This window comes from Lissotriton vulgaris, chromosome 5 (assembly GCF_964263255.1).
Source record: "Lissotriton vulgaris chromosome 5, aLisVul1.2, whole genome shotgun sequence".
Taxonomy (NCBI): Eukaryota; Metazoa; Chordata; class Amphibia; order Caudata; family Salamandridae; genus Lissotriton; species Lissotriton vulgaris.
Genome location: NC_141693.1, coordinates 76500986 through 76518556, shown reverse-complemented (window position 1 = coordinate 76518556; position 17571 = coordinate 76500986). Strand labels below are relative to the sequence as shown.

Sequence of the window (17571 nt, the reverse complement as noted above, 5' to 3'; positions counted from 1 at the left end):
GATATATTTTTACAAGAATACAGTCTGGTCTCGTTGTGTGGTGGGTTGGTTGTGAGGGTGTACTGTTGCAAGTGTTTAACCCTATGTGCCCCAAAGATTAGCCTACGACTGCTTAAGCCACACTACCTAGAGGGTAAGCAGAGGTTGTCTGGAAGGTAACCCTCAGCCCTGACGAGGAAGAGAGAGTCCCTGCTTGTCGCTAGTGTTGCACTGCGCCAACTAGAGTCTCCCCCTTCCTACACATTGCCTCAATAATGTCCGAATCAGAGTGTGTGTCCAAGCACGTTTCTGTAAGGAACAGCAGGCCAAATTGCTTGTCCGTGAGCAGATCAAATAGATCAAGCCTGTGCTTACGCAATGACCTCACGTTCAGCAGACCACAAGACAGATTGGCTCGCTCGCAATTGCCCTCTGAACCTGTTGTAAATCGAAACTGACAGCATCTACACCCTACTTTTTCTCCCACATCTATACTATGTAGACATGAGTTGGGGATATCTGTGCGGAGGCTGAGAAGTCGATCTCTGTTCCAGTAAATTATGCCTCCTGGGCCAGGGGTTATCGCCCTAGGCCGCGGACGGACGCAGACAGGCTTAACTTAGGCGCAACTTCGGCGCGCCTTCGTCGCGCCCGCTGCGCTCGTCCGCTGCGCTGCCGGGAGGGCATCCACCTTAAGTAGCCCGCAGCCTGTCTGCCTCCCAAACACTGGACCGCTACCCGGGCCCCTCGCGCACCGGAAGTGGCTGTATCTCACCTCCACGCCCTCCGCACAACGGTGCTAGCCCCCTCGTCAGACCGGGACGTGAAGGAAGGGAGACGAGATCAGCCCCCATTTCCATTTCCATTTTATTTCACTTGTATAGCGCGTAAATCACCCGAAGGTCTCAGAGCGCTGGCAGCTGACAAGGATCCTTAAAACCCAACAGATTCAGGAGGTCTGGGGGCTCGATAAGCTAGAGATTAAAAGAGCCAGGTTTTTAGTTGTTTTCGTAATTTCATATGATCTGGCTCTGCTCTCAGTGGGATGGGGAGGGAGTTCCATGCTTCTGGGGCGGTTTTGCTGAAAGCTCTGTCTCCGTTTCTTACTGTTCGGACTCTGGGGACGGAGAGAAAGTCTTTACTGGAGGAGCGTAGCGTCCTGCTTGGGGCGTGAGTTTTGAGTTTCTGTTCAAGATAAGCAGGTCCATGTCCATTTACTGCCTTATGGACTAGGCAGCAGAGCTTGAACTTTATACGCTTTTGTACGGGGAGCCAGTGTAGTGATCTAAGGCATGCTGCTGAGGGGGTGCGAGGAGGTAGATCTAATACCAGCCTAGTAGCTGTGTTTTGGAGGACCTGCAGTCGGTTCAGTAGCGTTAGGTTGATGGCCGAGAACAGGGCATTCCCATAGTCCATCCTGTTAACAATGAGTCCCTGGACTAGGGACATGCGTGCTGAGAGTGGGATCCATTTAAAGATCTTCCTCAGGCTACGCATCTGGCCATAACTGCTTCCCACTGTTTTTTTTAATGTGTTCAGACATGGTAAGCTTGTTGTCTAGAATTACTCCCAGGTTCCTGACGTATGGCTTAGGGGCGGGGCAGGGACCAAGGGAGTCTGGCCACCAGTCCGATGACCAGATTTGGTCAGCTTTGCCAAAAAGCATGACTTCCCTGCGTTCATCATAAGATAGTTTCTGGTCATCCATTCTTGTATGTTAGTCATACAGCTTTTGAACCTATTTTTTACGTCATCAGGGTTTTGGTTAATGGTGACGAGAATTTGAGTGTCGTCAGCATAGGATATGGTCCCAAAACCATTTTCTCTGATGATCTTTGCCAAGGGGGAAACATAAACGTTAAAAAGGGTCGGGCTCAGAATAGATCCCTGCGGGACACCTTTATCATTATTGTAGGAGATAGAGGTGTGGGGGCCTAGTTGGACCCTTGATCGCATGTTTCCAAGGTAGCTTGATATCCATTGGAGAGCGTTGCCCTCGACACCAATCTCGGCAAGACGCTCTAGCAGAACGCGATGCGAGATGGTGTCGAAGGCCGCAGATAGGTCCAATAGAACCAGGATGGCTGACTTTTTTGAGTCCAAGGACAGTTTTATGTTGTCTACGATCTCCAACAGGGCCGTTTCAGTGCTGTGGAATGCCCTGAAACCGGATTGAGATGGATCAAGGAGTTTGTTAGACTCCAGGTGGACAATAAGCTGTTAGTTAATTAGGGTCTCCATGACTTTCCCAAAGAGTGGTAAAAGGGAGATGGGCCTATAATTTACAAATTGATCCGGGTCAGCCGCGGGTTTTTTCAAAATGGGCCTGATTATTGCTTCCTTCCAGTGATTGGGGACAACACAGTGCTGTATTGATTGATTGAAAATGTTGGTCAAGGTGGGGATCAGAACTGGGGAGATTTTGGATATAACTTGTGGCAAAGCAAGGTCTCCCGGTGCTCCAGATTTCATTTTCAACAGAGTTTGGTTCACGTCTTTTTCGGTCAAGAGTGAAAACTGTTTCAGCGTGGTGGGGTGGGTATCGAGGGAGTTTTGCCTTATGGTGTGAGGGGTAGTGGCCTCATTCTCTGTCGTTGGTTGGGGAAACCGTTTGTGAATTACTTTTATTTTCTCATGAAAGTAGGAGGCTACGGATTCCACCCAGTTCTTGGAATCAGGGGGCGCCTGCTGTGTGCCTGGGGGTGTAGTGAACTCCTTGACAATATTAAACAGTTCTCGTTGTGAGTTTGCTGCTAGCGTGATCCTATTGCCTAGATAGACTTTTTTGGCCTCGGTGTGTGTGCGTCCACTAAAGATAAGTCTGGGAAGTACGGGGAGAATTCAGGAGCCGCGCTCTAGGTTCACAAGATGAGATGCCTAATTCGCTGTCTCTCGTAGAAGGTGATATTAAACGCACCTTTAAATCTATCTTTTGGGACAACTTGACTTCCTCCTATGATATTTTTTTTGGCCGAGCAAGGATGTAAACCTCCCCTCCTTTTCGCATCTAGTTCCTGACTCAGTTAAATAGGCTTATGGTTCTGACTGGGCCCTTGCTTTGGCCTATGGTTTGTATCACAACCAGGCTGGTTGGGATAAGGATTTCCCCTTTTACGTTATTTCTATATGTTCGACTCCACAACTTCAGTCACAATATCCAATTGAATGTGATGCTAAGGCACCCATTAAAGAAATCCTTGCTCAATTGGAATATCAGAGTGTAATTGAACCATGTCTATCGCAGATGAATAATCCTCTTTTTCTGGTTTTTAAACCGGACTTGTCTTATCGCATAGTTCTTGATCACAGACATTTGAATAGACATCCACATAGTTTTGCTGTGCAAAATACTCATATTACAACGGTGAAAAAATTGTTTGGAAAAAGAATAAAAGTACACAATATTTCAAACGGCTTCTTTAGTCACAATTTGGCTCCCGAGAGCGATGATTAGCCTGCATTTACTGTCCTTAGATCTTAAAGGCAATTCGCCTGCTTACCTATGGGGTATACGAACATCCCCTGTGTTTTCGCAGCATGAATTGTTTCGATTCTGCATGACAGTTACCCTGATGCTTTGTCCTATGTTGATGATATTTACTTAACAGGTGATGATTTAAACCCTCATTTGGCTACAGTAGATTATATTAATTTACAGTTTGCTGAACTTATTTATAAGTTCAATGTTTACAAATCCCACATTGCCGTTCTCGGTGTTCTTTTTCTTGGTTATGAGTTAACCGATGAGGGGAGGAGCTTAGTCCCCTCACTTATTAGAGAAATGTGCCCAGTTGCCCCCAAAGAATCTTAAGAAATTGCAATCTTTGCTTGGCTTTTCAAATTTCAGGAGGACATATATTCCAGACTATGCTCAACCTATTAAATCGCTCTATGCATTAATACGTCCAGGTTATTCTGCATCGTGCTAGATGACTGAACACACTGAGATTCTCAGATCATTGCAGTCTGATTTGCTTGAAACCAGACTTTTATATACACGTATCAATACATCCAATTTGGTTACCCGGATTTTGTCAGGTAAAATCAGCTTTAACTATGTCACATTTAATGAGGGTGATACAATACCTAATGCATATAAATCACATTTGTACTCCATGACTGTGAAGCGTTTTTCCTTCATTAAAAAAATACTCGCTGCAGTTCAGATGGCCATGGTGAAGGAACAGCCTCCGGCGCAAGGTAAACGTATTATTCTAGGTTCTCCTTGAAGGCAGTAACGCAGGCTAGTGTTCCCAATTCTAAAGCCCTTCAACCCTGTTGGATTCAATGGGCTGCCTCCTTAACAGCCATCAACTGTCTTTGACCCTTCTGTACAAATGCAGGACTTCCTACAATACAAAAATAATTATCCTGTCTCATCTTCCATTCTTTCACTTGATGAATACAAGTGTAACATTTATACAGATGGTTCAGCAAAGCCTGCTAAAAGTACTAAACAAAAATACTCCGCAGCATGCGCTGACGTTTGACGCACTATGCTCGATGGCGTTTTTCATCCTACCGATGCTCGCACTCAGTCTCTCGGAGACTGTACTGCGCAGTTGGCTGAACTGAAGGCTTTGCTTCTTGCAGTTGAATATATGAATCCTGAATTCCCCACACTTACAGTGGGTGATTAATTTTACTATGTAAATCTTTTAATGATCACTTACGTTTTTGGCAACAAAATTATTTCAGAGACTCCAAGGGTAGCACAATTAAGCATAAAGGGCCACAAGTAATACGCAATTTAGCATTCGCAAATGGGCTGATTCTCGGAAACGGCTTGCTTACAAATGCAAAAAATGCTTTTCACATTTATCAAACCCAATTTTACGATTCAGCAACCTGTTGCTGAATCTCAAAATGGGTTTGCGATGAGGTATTTGGCAGGGGCGTGTTTAGGGTGTCCCTTCCAAATTCCAAATTGTAATGATATGTATGAATGTTTTGTGACTGCGTCAATCCGGTCGCAAAGCATCTGCATTTTACCACCAACTTCAAGTTGGTGGTAAACCATACGCAAATGGGATGGGGTCCCCAAGGGATCCCTTTCGCTTTGTGTATGTATGCAAAAACCTTTTTTATGAGCAGAAAGTGGTCCCAGGGACCACTGCCTGCTCTTAATAAATGAAATGAAAACTATTCCTTTTTTCTTTTTGTAAAGCAACCCGTTTTCCAAAACATTGCTTAATTTAAAGGCAATCACAGACATGGTGGTCTGCTGATCTCAGCAGGCCACCAACCCTGTGATTTTTAAGTTTCCCAATGGGTAGCAAATTGCAACCTACCTCATTGATATTCAAGAGGTGGGTCATTTGCCACCCATTAGGAATCGCAGAAAGTGTTCAACGCACTTTCACACATGCCATTTTGCGGCTTCCTAATTGCGAATTGCAAGGATTCACAATTCGGGAAATCCCTAAACGGTTTATTAATACATCTGGCCCAACATGCTTTGGGTCCCGTTGGCAGATTCATTCATACATACATTGGGTCATCAACATGTAGGAGCACATGCAGTAGGGAATTCTCTATCAGATGAGGCAGCCAAATCTGCAGTAGCCACATGTAAGATAACAGCAGCTACACATTGTAAAGCTCTGTTGATTAAGACATCTAGGCTGCCGTCCATGTTTTTCATGCCGGCACTACCTTACATAAAGGTTTTCCTTCTAAATATTCCTATTTTTTGAATGAATAAAAAGTTATGTTTGTAACTATACCTGGGGTTTGCGATCGCATGATACCCAAATTGCACTGCAGACAGTTAGTGGTCGCTGTGCATGAAGGTATCGATTCGGCACATGCAGGGGTACCTGCCACTAGTTCGCCTTTACAACAACGTTAATGGTGGCAGGATTTATACCAGCAAACTTGAAATTATGTTTTGACGTGACATTTGTCAGCAAAATCAACATATCAAGTTAACAAATTAAGTGTTCTTCTGCGTCTCGACCATCGCAGACTCATGTATATATATCTAATCAGCCTTTTGGCTGTGTCTATTTTGATCACTATGGTCCTTTAACATCAGACACTGCTTTCAAATTCATTTTGATTGATTCTTGCTCTAGGTTCCTCTGGGTCGGGCCACAGCGCTCGGCTTAAAGATTGCAAGTCTTTGTCAGGACTTGTTACACATGCGCATTCCTCTCGGACCAAGGTCTGGCTTTTGCCTCTAAGGAGTACTGTGATTCAATGAAGTACATGGGTGTGTAAGTGAATTTTTCTTCTCTGTACAGGCCTGAGGGCATATCTGTTGTGGAGAGAATGAACAATGGCTTAAAGCAATCCTTAACGGCTAGAGTATTAGGTACAGGGCGTGGTTGGTTGCACCATCTCAACAGGCAGGAAATAACCTCCCTAAAAGATCTCTGGGTGGGCGAACTCCATACAAAATGTTCCCTAGCATCAAGATGTACGTTACAGACCTTGATGGTCCAGGCATTGTGGCGGCTGCTGCAACCTTTGACATAGATAACCACTCTGCTGTCTTACAGGATATACAAAAGTGCTGTGATAGCCTGGCTTGTACTCATTTGCCAGCTTCTCTCTCTTCTGCTCCGGATACACAGATTCCTGTTTCTGGTTGGCTTCCCTAGGTTGGAGACCTGGTTCGCAAAAAGGTGGGCGTCAAGGAGGAATTCGGCCCAACGTAACGTGCTCCTGTTCCAGTGCTTCGTATCCAGGGTATGAGAACCATTGTTTTGCCAGTTTCCAGGACATAAAGAAAATCATTTTGTTTCAATTGAACATGCCAAGTTACACCATTTGGCCATACTCCATAGCATGCCTAGGAGTGGTCCTATACAAGACTTTCCTTAGTCACCTATGAACCCCATCATTGATGCTTCTCCCCGGCTGTCAAGGGGGCGAGCCCACACTACAGTGGAGTTACATTTTTAAAATGCCACTCCTGAATCTCACACTCCTCTTTTCCAGTGGAGTTCTTCAGGGTACTTTATTGATGAAGACAATGTTTCTTCTGAGAGAGGATTTGTGTTTTTATTTCCTAGTTCAAACACACGTATCTAGTCACTCCTTGGACATATATTTGAATCGTATTCTCCCTTGTCCTTTTATTCATCTGGATTGGATTTGTAACAGTTTGTTTCCTTTTGATAAATGGCCATTACTTCCCGGAACGTTCTGCTATGGAACTGGTTGACCGAATGTTGGCTCCACGTTCTTCTTCACATAAAATGAAAACTTGTCAACATTTTAGCTGTTCTAATGAGTGATGGAATTGTGTGGGATAAAGTTCCATTCGATATGTCTGGTCCCACGGCGACCCTGCAGATACCATATGTGTTTAAAGTTTCTATGGCTGATGTGATAATACCGGGGTTGCAATCAGATGATTGGGATGGTAATACAGTGATTTCAATGCTTTTTGAATTAGAGTATTAAACTGTTTTCGAATTTGAAAATCTGCAACTTAATTCTGCCAACGATGCTGACATGTTCTGTTACCATCATTATTGACATCATTGTTTGCATAAGTCAAGCGGTCAATATCCCCATTATAATTATACTCAGTGGGAACATTGTCCAACTCCACCACAGGAAAGTTCAAAAACACAGACCGACAAGTAGTCCTATCCTAATTTTACCGAAGATGAGTTGAATGATATGTTATACAATGGTACATTTAACTCTTATTTTTCTAATCCTGGTGGATGGTTGTTGTGGCCAGTTGGCACAAATGGTTGTCCTACTAGTTTTTTAATTGCACCCCGGGTTTAAATCAAGTCGACCAGATCCACGATACTCACAGTCAGCCCATTCGAACATTGTCACCACCTATTCAGTGGGAAAGCTATGCCAGCAATGGCTAGAGCATGCTACATTATCTGCAGTGAAGCAACATCTTTCTCTTTTGCCCGAGTCTATGAATGTATCTGATTTTCTACTAGGTCCCAGGTCCCCTCGTTCTAAGAGAATTGTATATGCAGCTTACAATAAAATTTGGAAGTTATCAAAAATAGAATCTGCTGTATGTCTTAGAAAGATTGATCAAGATAAGGTATTTGCTGTAGAAGACAATAGTATTAACATGTTATCCTCCTGTATTTATAATTGAAACACCATGGATGTTGTGCAGAATGATATGTCAACATTGTATCATGGTCAGAGCCAGCTCAGATCAATAATGCAGTTTGGGTGGACACTTCAAACACTTAATAATGGACGCGTCCCATGGTATTACCTTAATTCCACTACTATGTTTTTGCCTTTTAACTTACACAAACAACAATTCATGGGTATAAGAGATGCAATATAAACCATGCTACATTTAGAGAAATTTGAAAAACTCCCATTCACTATTACAGAAACGTCTTTAGCAGTGTGGTTAATACACAAAGTTATCTCCTGGCTAATATCGACCTTTCAATTTACAGCCTGCATGAAACATTTTCTAATAGGTAGATATGAACCCCTTAGGAGTAGTTACATTCATGAATTTTTAACCCTGCCATTTATATATCGTTATGAACGTTCGAATAGGGAAGTGTTTCCTATGGGAGAGGCGTGTGACTCCACTGCCGGCCATTCCCTTCTTTGTCAACATGTTAAAATTCATGGCTCCTGCAATGTTTCAGCACCCAAATTGGCTGGTTATTTAAGAGGCACTTCAGTTCTTTCTATTCTCCCTTTACCGTGAGCATATGCTCCAACTCTTTGTAACGGTTCCAATACATAGTCTAAATGTGGATTTGTGGTTGACTTTCCACACCTTCCACAATGTATTTTTTTTTTTTTTTTTTTAAACCTTTATTAGATGCATACAACACAAAGGCATGACAGGTACAACATGTGTAGTTTCATATGGCAGTATGGTACCAGCAGTTGAGGGAAAGATGAGCACGTGAACAAGGTCCAATGTAACATTGCAATCACCATTTTACATATACATTTCCCAATGTGTCACATTAGGCAGTTAGTTGAGTATGGGCATCGCGTCTCAATCATCCGGGGTGCGGGGGGGGGGGGGGGGGGAGAAAACAGGGAAGTAACAAGGAGTAATTCAGGCCGGGAGACTACATTCCCTTGCGCTATCATAGGGCCTGAGCAACACAGGCATATCGGCACTGTCCATCCCTTCCCCGCATCCTCTCCGTCTACCTCTGACAGCTAGCCACGTGAATCCACTCAGTGATGTTATCTGTGCGTGCCTAGCGTGCGCAGCTCAGCACTGCATCTCAGCGCGTGACACGTCTGTGTCTGGACCCCGTGCTTGTCGATTAAGGGCGGTATGCCATGCCTTTCCACAAATTCGTCATCAGCCACCCCTTGCCACTTCATTAAATAATGTGTGTACACCCCGTCCGCCCCCCAGCGTCACTTCCAAGAGGGTGGTGATGGACAATGGACTCTGTGTCTCATGACTTATACTGAACAAGAACCCCTCCACCTCCCTACATCCCCGGACCTTACGACTTTTCTCAATGTAGGTGTCCCCATTTGCTTCTTATAGTGCGGATGTAGTGAGGCGAATGAAATATACAGTGTCAGTGTGCTCATGGGCCAGGGCCCAGGTCGTCATCCCCGGAGGAGTCGTTATGCGTCTCCTGAGCCAGCCAGTATACCCGTAGAGGGGACCAGATGTCACTGGGAGCACAACGAGCAGGCATCAGTTCCGTATAGACGCCATACTGTTCCTGACAGTGTTGGAGGTCATCCAGCCACTCCTTAAACTTTGGCGCTCGTCCCCTCCCCCATCTGCAAGCAACCCTCCGTCTAGCGAGCAGCAGCGCGATGTCGACAAACTTGCGATCCGCTTTGGGCACATCTCTGGTATAACCTAAGATCATCACTATCGGGTCTAACGGGAGTGGGCCGGCAATCATTACCTGAAGGGCGGCATGCACCTGGCCCCAGTAGGTCTGTATTGCTCCACATTCCCAAGCCAGATGCAGGAACCCCGCGCCTGCCATACGACATCTAGCACATCTATCATCCATTGAGAGGCCGAACCTTAATTTTCTGACCGGTGTGTAATAGCACCTTTGCACAAACTTGTAATGAATAATTTTCATTCGAGAACTGGGGGATATCCTAGCCGTGATCGAGCAGCAATATTTCCACTGGTCGTCCGTGAGGGCGACTGGTAGTTCCGACTCCCAGTCGGTCCGAGCCTTAGCCAGGGTGATCGGTCGCTGTTCTCGAACAGCAGCATAGAGTTTAGACACCAAGTGTCTCCCATCCGATACGAGCATAACATGCAACGGCAGTACCGTCTCTGGTTCCTCCGGGAATTTAGGGAGAATATCTCGCATACCCTGACGTAACCGGATGTAATAGAACACCTCCATAGGCGTCGGGGGGGTAGTCTGGAACAGCTGGTCCTTGGTGCGGAATAGGCCATCCTGAAAGAGGTCGCCCCACGTGCTAAGTTTTATGCGGCGGCACATCGAACGGAAGCCTCCCTCCAGTAGGAGTGATAGTCTCGGATGATACGCCAGAGGCAACGCCGGCGAATACAGTAGGGGGGCGTCCAGCATTTTGGTCACCCTCCGCCAGGCATCGATTGTGCAAGTCACAGTAGTGGCGGGTGTATCAACATCTCCAATCTCTCCCATGAGCATGCCCTCAAGAGGTAGTGGGTGCACTATCCAGTCCTCCGCAGCGATCTGTGGCATAAAAGGAACGGGCCTTATCCAGTAATAAGCATGTTGCGCCTGTGCGCTCAGGTAATAAATTTCCAGGTCGGGCACATCAAAGCCGCCTCTGTCATACGGCTGCGTCAAGACCGACCAACTAATGCGCGGTTGTTTACCGCCCCAAAACAGGCGAAGCAGTTCAGAGCGAAGTCTTTTGAAAAAATAGGCACCTGGGTAATACGGTATACTTTGGAATAAATATAAGAATCGTGGGAGGACGACCATCTTGATCAGGGAGGCCCTACCTGCCATCGAAAGGGGAAGTGCCAACCAACGCGTGACATTTTCAGCCAGCCGTGTAATGGCTACGCCGTAGTTTAATCGGATGGTGTCAGCCTTATCCAGCGCTATCGTAATCCCCAGATACTTCAAGTCAGTCCCGCACCACTCCAAGGGGTAGTCCAGCGGGAATTGGATGACCGATGCCGTGAGAGGGAAGAGTTGTGACTTTTGCCAATTAATATGTACACCAGATACGCCTCCAAACGCTACAAATTCTCTTAAAAGTGGATTGAGGTTATCTTGTGGGTGGCGCACATACAGTGTGACATCTGCATAGAGGGAGATGCCTATCTGTCGCTGGTTGCAGTAAAAGGCCCTGTCCTTGTGCAGTTGTCGTATCCTACAGGCCAGCGGTTCTATCGCCAGGGCGAATAGTAAAGGCGATAAAGGGCATCCCTGCCTAGTGCCTCTCGTGATCGGCATCTGTTTCGACAGCGCCCCGTTGATGACTATTCTAGCGACTGGGGAAGTGTATAGCAATGTCACCCATGCGATGAATATCCGGGGGAACCCCATCCTGCCCAGGATGGCCAGCAGGTATCCCCATTCCACCGAGTCGAACGCCTTGGTGGCGTCCAGAAACACAGCAGCAACCGGCAATTCGGGAGCGATGGTGGGGATTAACGAGAACAACGTGCGCAGATTGTGGGACGTGGCCCTCCCTGGGACAAATCCAGATTGGTCTGGAAGTACAAGTTTAGTCATCAGCAGGGACAACCTTGTAGCCAATATTTTCGCAAGTATCTTCGCGTCGCAGTTCAGTAAAGATAGGGGTCTATAGGCATCAGTGTCCTTCGGATCCTTACCCGGCTTCAACAGCGAGGTGATCGCCACCTCTCTCATGGATCCCGGTAATATCCCCACCTCCAGCGATTTCTCGAAGACCTCCTTCAATACCGGCGCCATTATGTCGATATAACATTTATAGAATTCGGCCGGTAGGCCGTCCAACCCAGCCGCTTTGCCATTACTGAGGGACATGATCTCTTCCCTGACCTCGTCCAGTTCGAAAGGGCACCCTAAGAACCCCCTGTCCCCGTCACTCAACCAGCAGAGCGCAATGTCGTCCAGATAATTACCGAACTCTACCTCGCCCCCCTGTTGTGTGGAGTACAGGCGTCCGTAGTGTTGCAGGAAGGTGTCCCGAATCCCCTCAGAATCCTGATGGATCTTCCCCTCCCCATCCGAGATCTCTAGGATATGAGAGGCAAAGCGTTGGTGCCTCGTGAGCGCAGCCAATACCTTCCCCGGTCGGTCCCCCTCGCAGTACCGTCTAGCTGTCCAATATTTGCCTCTGAATCTTACCTCCCTGGCCGCCTCCTCCTCCTCATAAGTCGATAGTTTGGCTCTGAATTTTGCTGCCAACTCAGGACTGGTATGTCCTGCCATTTCCACCTCTAGCGCCCTAAGCTCCCCTTCGAGTGTGTGTAGAGTGCGAACTATGCTCCGCAGTATCCCGCAGCTTTTAGAGATTGTGACGCCCCTGACGGTGACTTTAAACGCCTCCCAGATGGTTTCGACCTTTTCCACAGAGCCCTTGTTTCTAGGAAAAAAGGCTTCAATCTCTTCTCCGAGTTCGTGCTTAAAGACAGGATCTAGCAAGGCCGAGGGGAAGAGGCGCCATGGCGGTCTCACCCTAGTGTGCCCGGGTACTTCAAGAACGGTCAATACTGGACAGTGGTCTGAATAAGTGCGAGGCAAATGCTTTGCTTGCACCAGTCCCCCAGCAAGCCCCCGTGAGATGAAGCAATAATCAATCCTTGCCCATGAGCGCGCATGTGCTGTGAAGTGGGTGCCTTCTCTGAGTGCCGGGTGCGTGTGCCTCCAACTGTCTACCAGTACCGCCTCCGTAAGTATCCCCTGAAGCGTGTTTGTGGCGTTCATGTTGTAATGTCCACTCCCGTCGGATCTATCCATCGTGTCGTGTAGTGATAAGTTAAAATCCCCCCCCAAGATAACGTGCGCGGCCTCAATCTCCAACATATGGCCCCACAATGACAAGAAAAATCCTGGATTGTCGACATTCGGTGCATAGCAGTTCACAAGCATTATTACATCAGATCCTAGCCTCCCCCAAAGGATGACATATCTCCCCTCCTTATCCACTCGCACACCCAGCTTTTGAAATGGGAGTTTCCTATTGACCAGTATTACCGTCCCCCTAGAATATGTGGAATAAGAGGAAAACTCTCTCTCACACGCCCATCGACTCGCAAACTTGGGAGTGCCACCCGGTCTAAGGTGGGTTTCCTGGAGCATAGCAATTTGCACATGGTGGCGATCTAGATATGCAAGTACATTTCTGCATTTACGGGGATCATTGAGTCCGCGGACATTCCAGGACAATATGACAACTTTATCCAACACATTATCGCCCATATATGTCTTTCAATCCCAGCACAAAGCCGGTGGTCAGTGCCCCAGCTCCGAGTCGACCAGTACCATTCGCCGCCACCTCCGCTGTCAAGCGCAATCTCCCCCCCCGTTCAACCACACTCCCATACATGTCATCCATACTACCTGCATTCTCGCCATTATTGCCACACGCATCAAACTCGCCACCTCGAACAACTAGCAGCTTAACAAAAAAACTGTACTCCCCATCACGTGCACAGTCACCCGACCCTGACTGTCCGGTCCCTCCCCCCTCCCACTGAAGCAACCCAAACTTGCCAGTACCTTGTCCCTCCCCCCTGTCCCAACCCCAACGTCCCATAACATTAGAAAAACCATGTGGGGAATTCCCTCTCGGGAGCAAAAGAGGTACACACTGAAACACCCCAACTCTCCCCTCCCCATCCGCATGCAACATACGGGAAAGACAGAGAAGGTGGGGTGGTGCCTGGTATGTATCGTCCCTGCAGGCCAAAGCCCCCCCGTCACCTCAGTGCAATTCAAATGTGTTCCTCCAGCCGTGCCCGGGCAACGGCCAGCACCGTATCAGTGGCAAAGTAACTCATCTCGTGCGAGTCTCCTTCTCCTGGCCACCGTCAGGGCCAGCAATGTACTCTTCCCAAAAAAGAAAAAACCTTCGGCAAAATAAGTTTAACAAGCAGACGCGATGATCAGCCGCCAGTCGCCTGGCAGCAAGGCCCTTCCGAGGCCAGATAGTTCTCAGTGGCACCACCACATGAAGCGCAGGCCAGTTTCATCCTCTAGGATCCACAAGGTCCGAGAGCTGTATCCATAGTGCATTGAGTAGTTATCAAGCAGTCGAGCAAAAGTCTCCCACTACTAGTCTTCTCGTTCGGCTTGATGTTCTGCGGCTTCCTCCTCCTCATCATTGCGCCCCTCCCTCCTGGCCGCTCGGAGCCTTTTTACGTAGTCTTCGACCTGTTGCGGGTTCGAAAAAAAATGCTGTTTGCCCTGATGGGTCACCCTGAGGCGTGCCGGGTACAGGAGGGCGTAGTCAATCTGCATATCCCTAAGTTTCTTTTTTACATCCAGGAATTTTCTACGCTGGTCCTGTACCATGGGCGTGAAATCCGGGTATAATGAGAACTGTACCCCGTCACAGGTCAAGTTCCGAGTAGTCCGGGCCGCCCTCAGCGCCGCATCTCTGTCGCGGTAATTGAGTAGCCGGGCTATAATAGGTCGAGGCTGTGCCCCCGGCTTAGGGACCGGACCCAGCGAGCGGTGCGCCCGCTCCACAATGAACTGGCTGGAGAAGGCCTCTTTACCTATGGCGGTGGTCAGGATACGCTCCACATAATCTTCCATCCGACCCGTGTTGGTGGATTCTGGAACACCCGTGACGCGGATGTTATTGCGCCTACTCCTGGCTTCCAATTCCTCGTTCTTAGCTGCGATTACCCTTAGGATATTATCCATCCGGGTTAGCCGCGTATCATGAGTGTTCGATACGTCCTCCGCAGTTGAGATGCGCCGCTCCGCCTCCGTGAGCCGCTCCTCATGGACTTCAATCTTTTGTGCAACTCCGTCCATCCTGGAAGATAAACGGTCCACCTTATCTACGATCGTTGCAAAGCCCTGACGCATCTCGTCAATGAGCAGACGCAGTTCTGGAGCAGCCGATGTAGGAGAAGTATCAGCAGTCGATGGTCCAGGGGCCCCATTAGAGGTAGTAGCGCCTCGCAGTGGTTTCTTGGAGGGTGCGGCCTCAAAGGACAGCTTCGCCTGTCTGGCGTCGTTTTTGCCCATGGTGTTCAGGCCGTCGCCGCCGCCCGGGGCCGGCCACTGACGTGTGGCTAGTAGCCGTCTCCTCACCAGTGCAGGGCCCTCCAGCCAGTCACCCCCTCTGCGCCGAGTACCAGTAGGGTAGGGTCAAGCAGGAGGTGGAGTAGCGAGTCCCCGACCCAGAATCAGTGACCAGGGCGCCCTGGGGAGTCTGCACGCTGGTAGTAAGCGCTCAGCCCGTTTCAGCAGCGCCGTGCAGGATTGAGAGATGCAGGCCCACCGGCCGTGGAGGGTAGCACAATGTCACCAGTACAGCTCCGATCCTGAGCTTGGTCACCAGCTCGGTCTGTCGGGTGTTTCCCCGGGCCTCTAGCCTCCGTGCCTGGCGCCAGCGGTGTCCATCAGGCAAGCAAGGATGTATCCGGAAAATGCAGGTAAAGTGGCCGGGTGCGTCACTCTTCACATCGGCAGAGTCAGGCGCTGTGCGCCGAGGTTAAAGGGATCTCCACCCAGTGTCCAGAAAAAGGGTGTCCCGTCCGTCCCCCGCCCCGGTGCTCACTGGGGACGGCAAGACTCACCTCCGCCAGCCTCCGCCAGGTCTTCTATCGGCCGCCCTCCCCGCAGGCCGCCGTCAGGGATTTCGAGGCCCACTTGCCTCGTGGGAAGCCGCGGCCTCGCGTAGGTCAGCTCCCGGCGCGTCTCTGCTGCTCTCCGCGTCGCCCTCACCCGGTGGCTGCTCACCTCGCCATATCTCGGGCCCAGCGTCTCCGATTTACTCCAAAGTCGGACAGGACCGGCAGGACCTCCAGCCTCGCACTCGGTGCGGGTTTCAGGCTTCAGCTCGCAGGGGAAGCGGATAAGTTTAGGATATTACTGGCCAGGCAGCCAGAGCCTCACGGAAGTGCGGCCATTAGCGTGTGCGCCCTCTAGCGCCCCTTCCTTCCACAATGTATACATCACCTGTGTGCAACATGTATTTCATTGCATCTGGTGCCCCTTACAATGGGCACTGGACATTTGCCTGGCTCTACAGTCACCCGCTGACCTGGATATCGAACTGCTGATGAGTCCCTTAGGGGCCCATTATCAAGACTGTTCCTTGGATTCGGGATCTTTATGAAATCCTAGTCTGGAGCAAATGGGCAACAGAAGTTCCTGTGCATCGGCACAGAGATTGCAGGATTAACATTTCCTTGAAGTCTATGCAGGTTTCCTGGTGATGGTGTCTGCATCAGCTGGAGGTAAGGTTAGGTTAGGCTGATTTATAAAGCACAACAGCTACCCCTGCAAAGGGGCGTTCCGGCGCTAGAGTAGAGAGGCAACTAACAGCAAAGATTTTAAAAAAAAAATAATAATAATCAGAAGAAAAGCCCGAGAGACGACCACACCTAGAGGGCTGGGAAAAGATACGTTTTCAGGGCCCTCCGGAATGTCAGGTAGTCGTCAATACTCGGGATGTAGACAGGCAGGGCATTCCACTGCTTAGCTGCTAGAATGCAAAAAGAGCGCCCACCGATGCGGGCCCTCTTAACCCGAGGTACAACTGCAAGGTGATGACCTGCTGAACGAAGGTGACGGGAAGGGGCGTAGGTGGAGAGCATGTCAGTCAGAATGCTAGGAGCTGGGGAATTCAAGTTCCTAAACGCAAAACAGAGAGACTTAAACTCCACCCATTTTGCCACTGGCAGCCAATGAAGCGGACGAATGGCAGTGGAGGTGGAGCAGCGGCGAGGCAGGCCTAGAAGAGTTCTGGCGGCCACATTCTGGACTCTCTGCAATCTCACACCAGCTTCAGCTCCGTTCCTCTCCCAAGACATAAGAATGGGAAAAGCCTTTCTGAGAAGGAGGTCTGCGGGAAGGTGTAAAGAAGCTCCATGGAGTCAGCATTGTACAGGGACAGCCACCCCCCCTCGTAGTCCAGATACACTCCCAGCTTCAGGGGCTTCTCAGGAGGGTACAGAGGGGTTGGGGGAGAGGTGAGAGCCCTGTACTGACCCCTCCACCCCTCCACAACCCAGACTCCCCCCACAGGTGACCACGTGAAGAGTCTCTTCCTGTCCAAAGACTCTGTTGCCACCCCCACATGCCACACGCTCCCCTCCTGCAGCAGCTGTAACTCCCAGTAATGTCTGCCAGAGGTGAACCCCTCGCTCCCCAGCACACACCAGTAGTTGGTGAATCTCTTGGTGGTGTCCGGCAAGCGACGCGCTGTGTCGGTCTGTCTCACATTTTTTTGCCCCTCAGACAGGAAGAGCTCAGATTGTGCTGTGTCAGGATCCAGAGTCACCATCACTGCAGAGAAGACATTCATAATTAGGGATATGATGGCACAAATAAAGGCTGTAATTACGGCTTTCTGTCTTTTCTAATGATTAATTTAAACCACAACTGGAAGGAGCACCGTCACTAGAGAGCACTGCACTAGACTGCTCACTACACTAAAGTGAGTATTCATTTACAGCACACACTACACCAAACAGAAATTGCACTACATAGACAGGGCCTT

General features: G+C 48.8%; 1 protein-coding gene across 3 annotated transcripts in view; it reads right to left on the bottom strand.

The window, feature by feature from the left end:
* LOC147710232 (E3 ubiquitin-protein ligase TRIM39-like) overlaps nt 1-17571 on the bottom strand; it is a 150232-nt gene that overhangs the window by 5597 nt on the left and 127064 nt on the right. Inside the window, exon 5 of one of the 3 annotated variants that reach the window (XM_086920908.1) lies at nt 17231-17357. The exons of 1 other annotated variant lie outside the window; for it this stretch is intronic. In XM_086920908.1, the coding sequence (XP_086777034.1) occupies nt 17231-17357 (127 nt within the window). Of the gene's footprint in view, nt 1-15152; nt 17358-17571 lie in introns of those variants that run through there. One more of the 3 variants, XM_086920907.1, reaches the window with a different exon arrangement.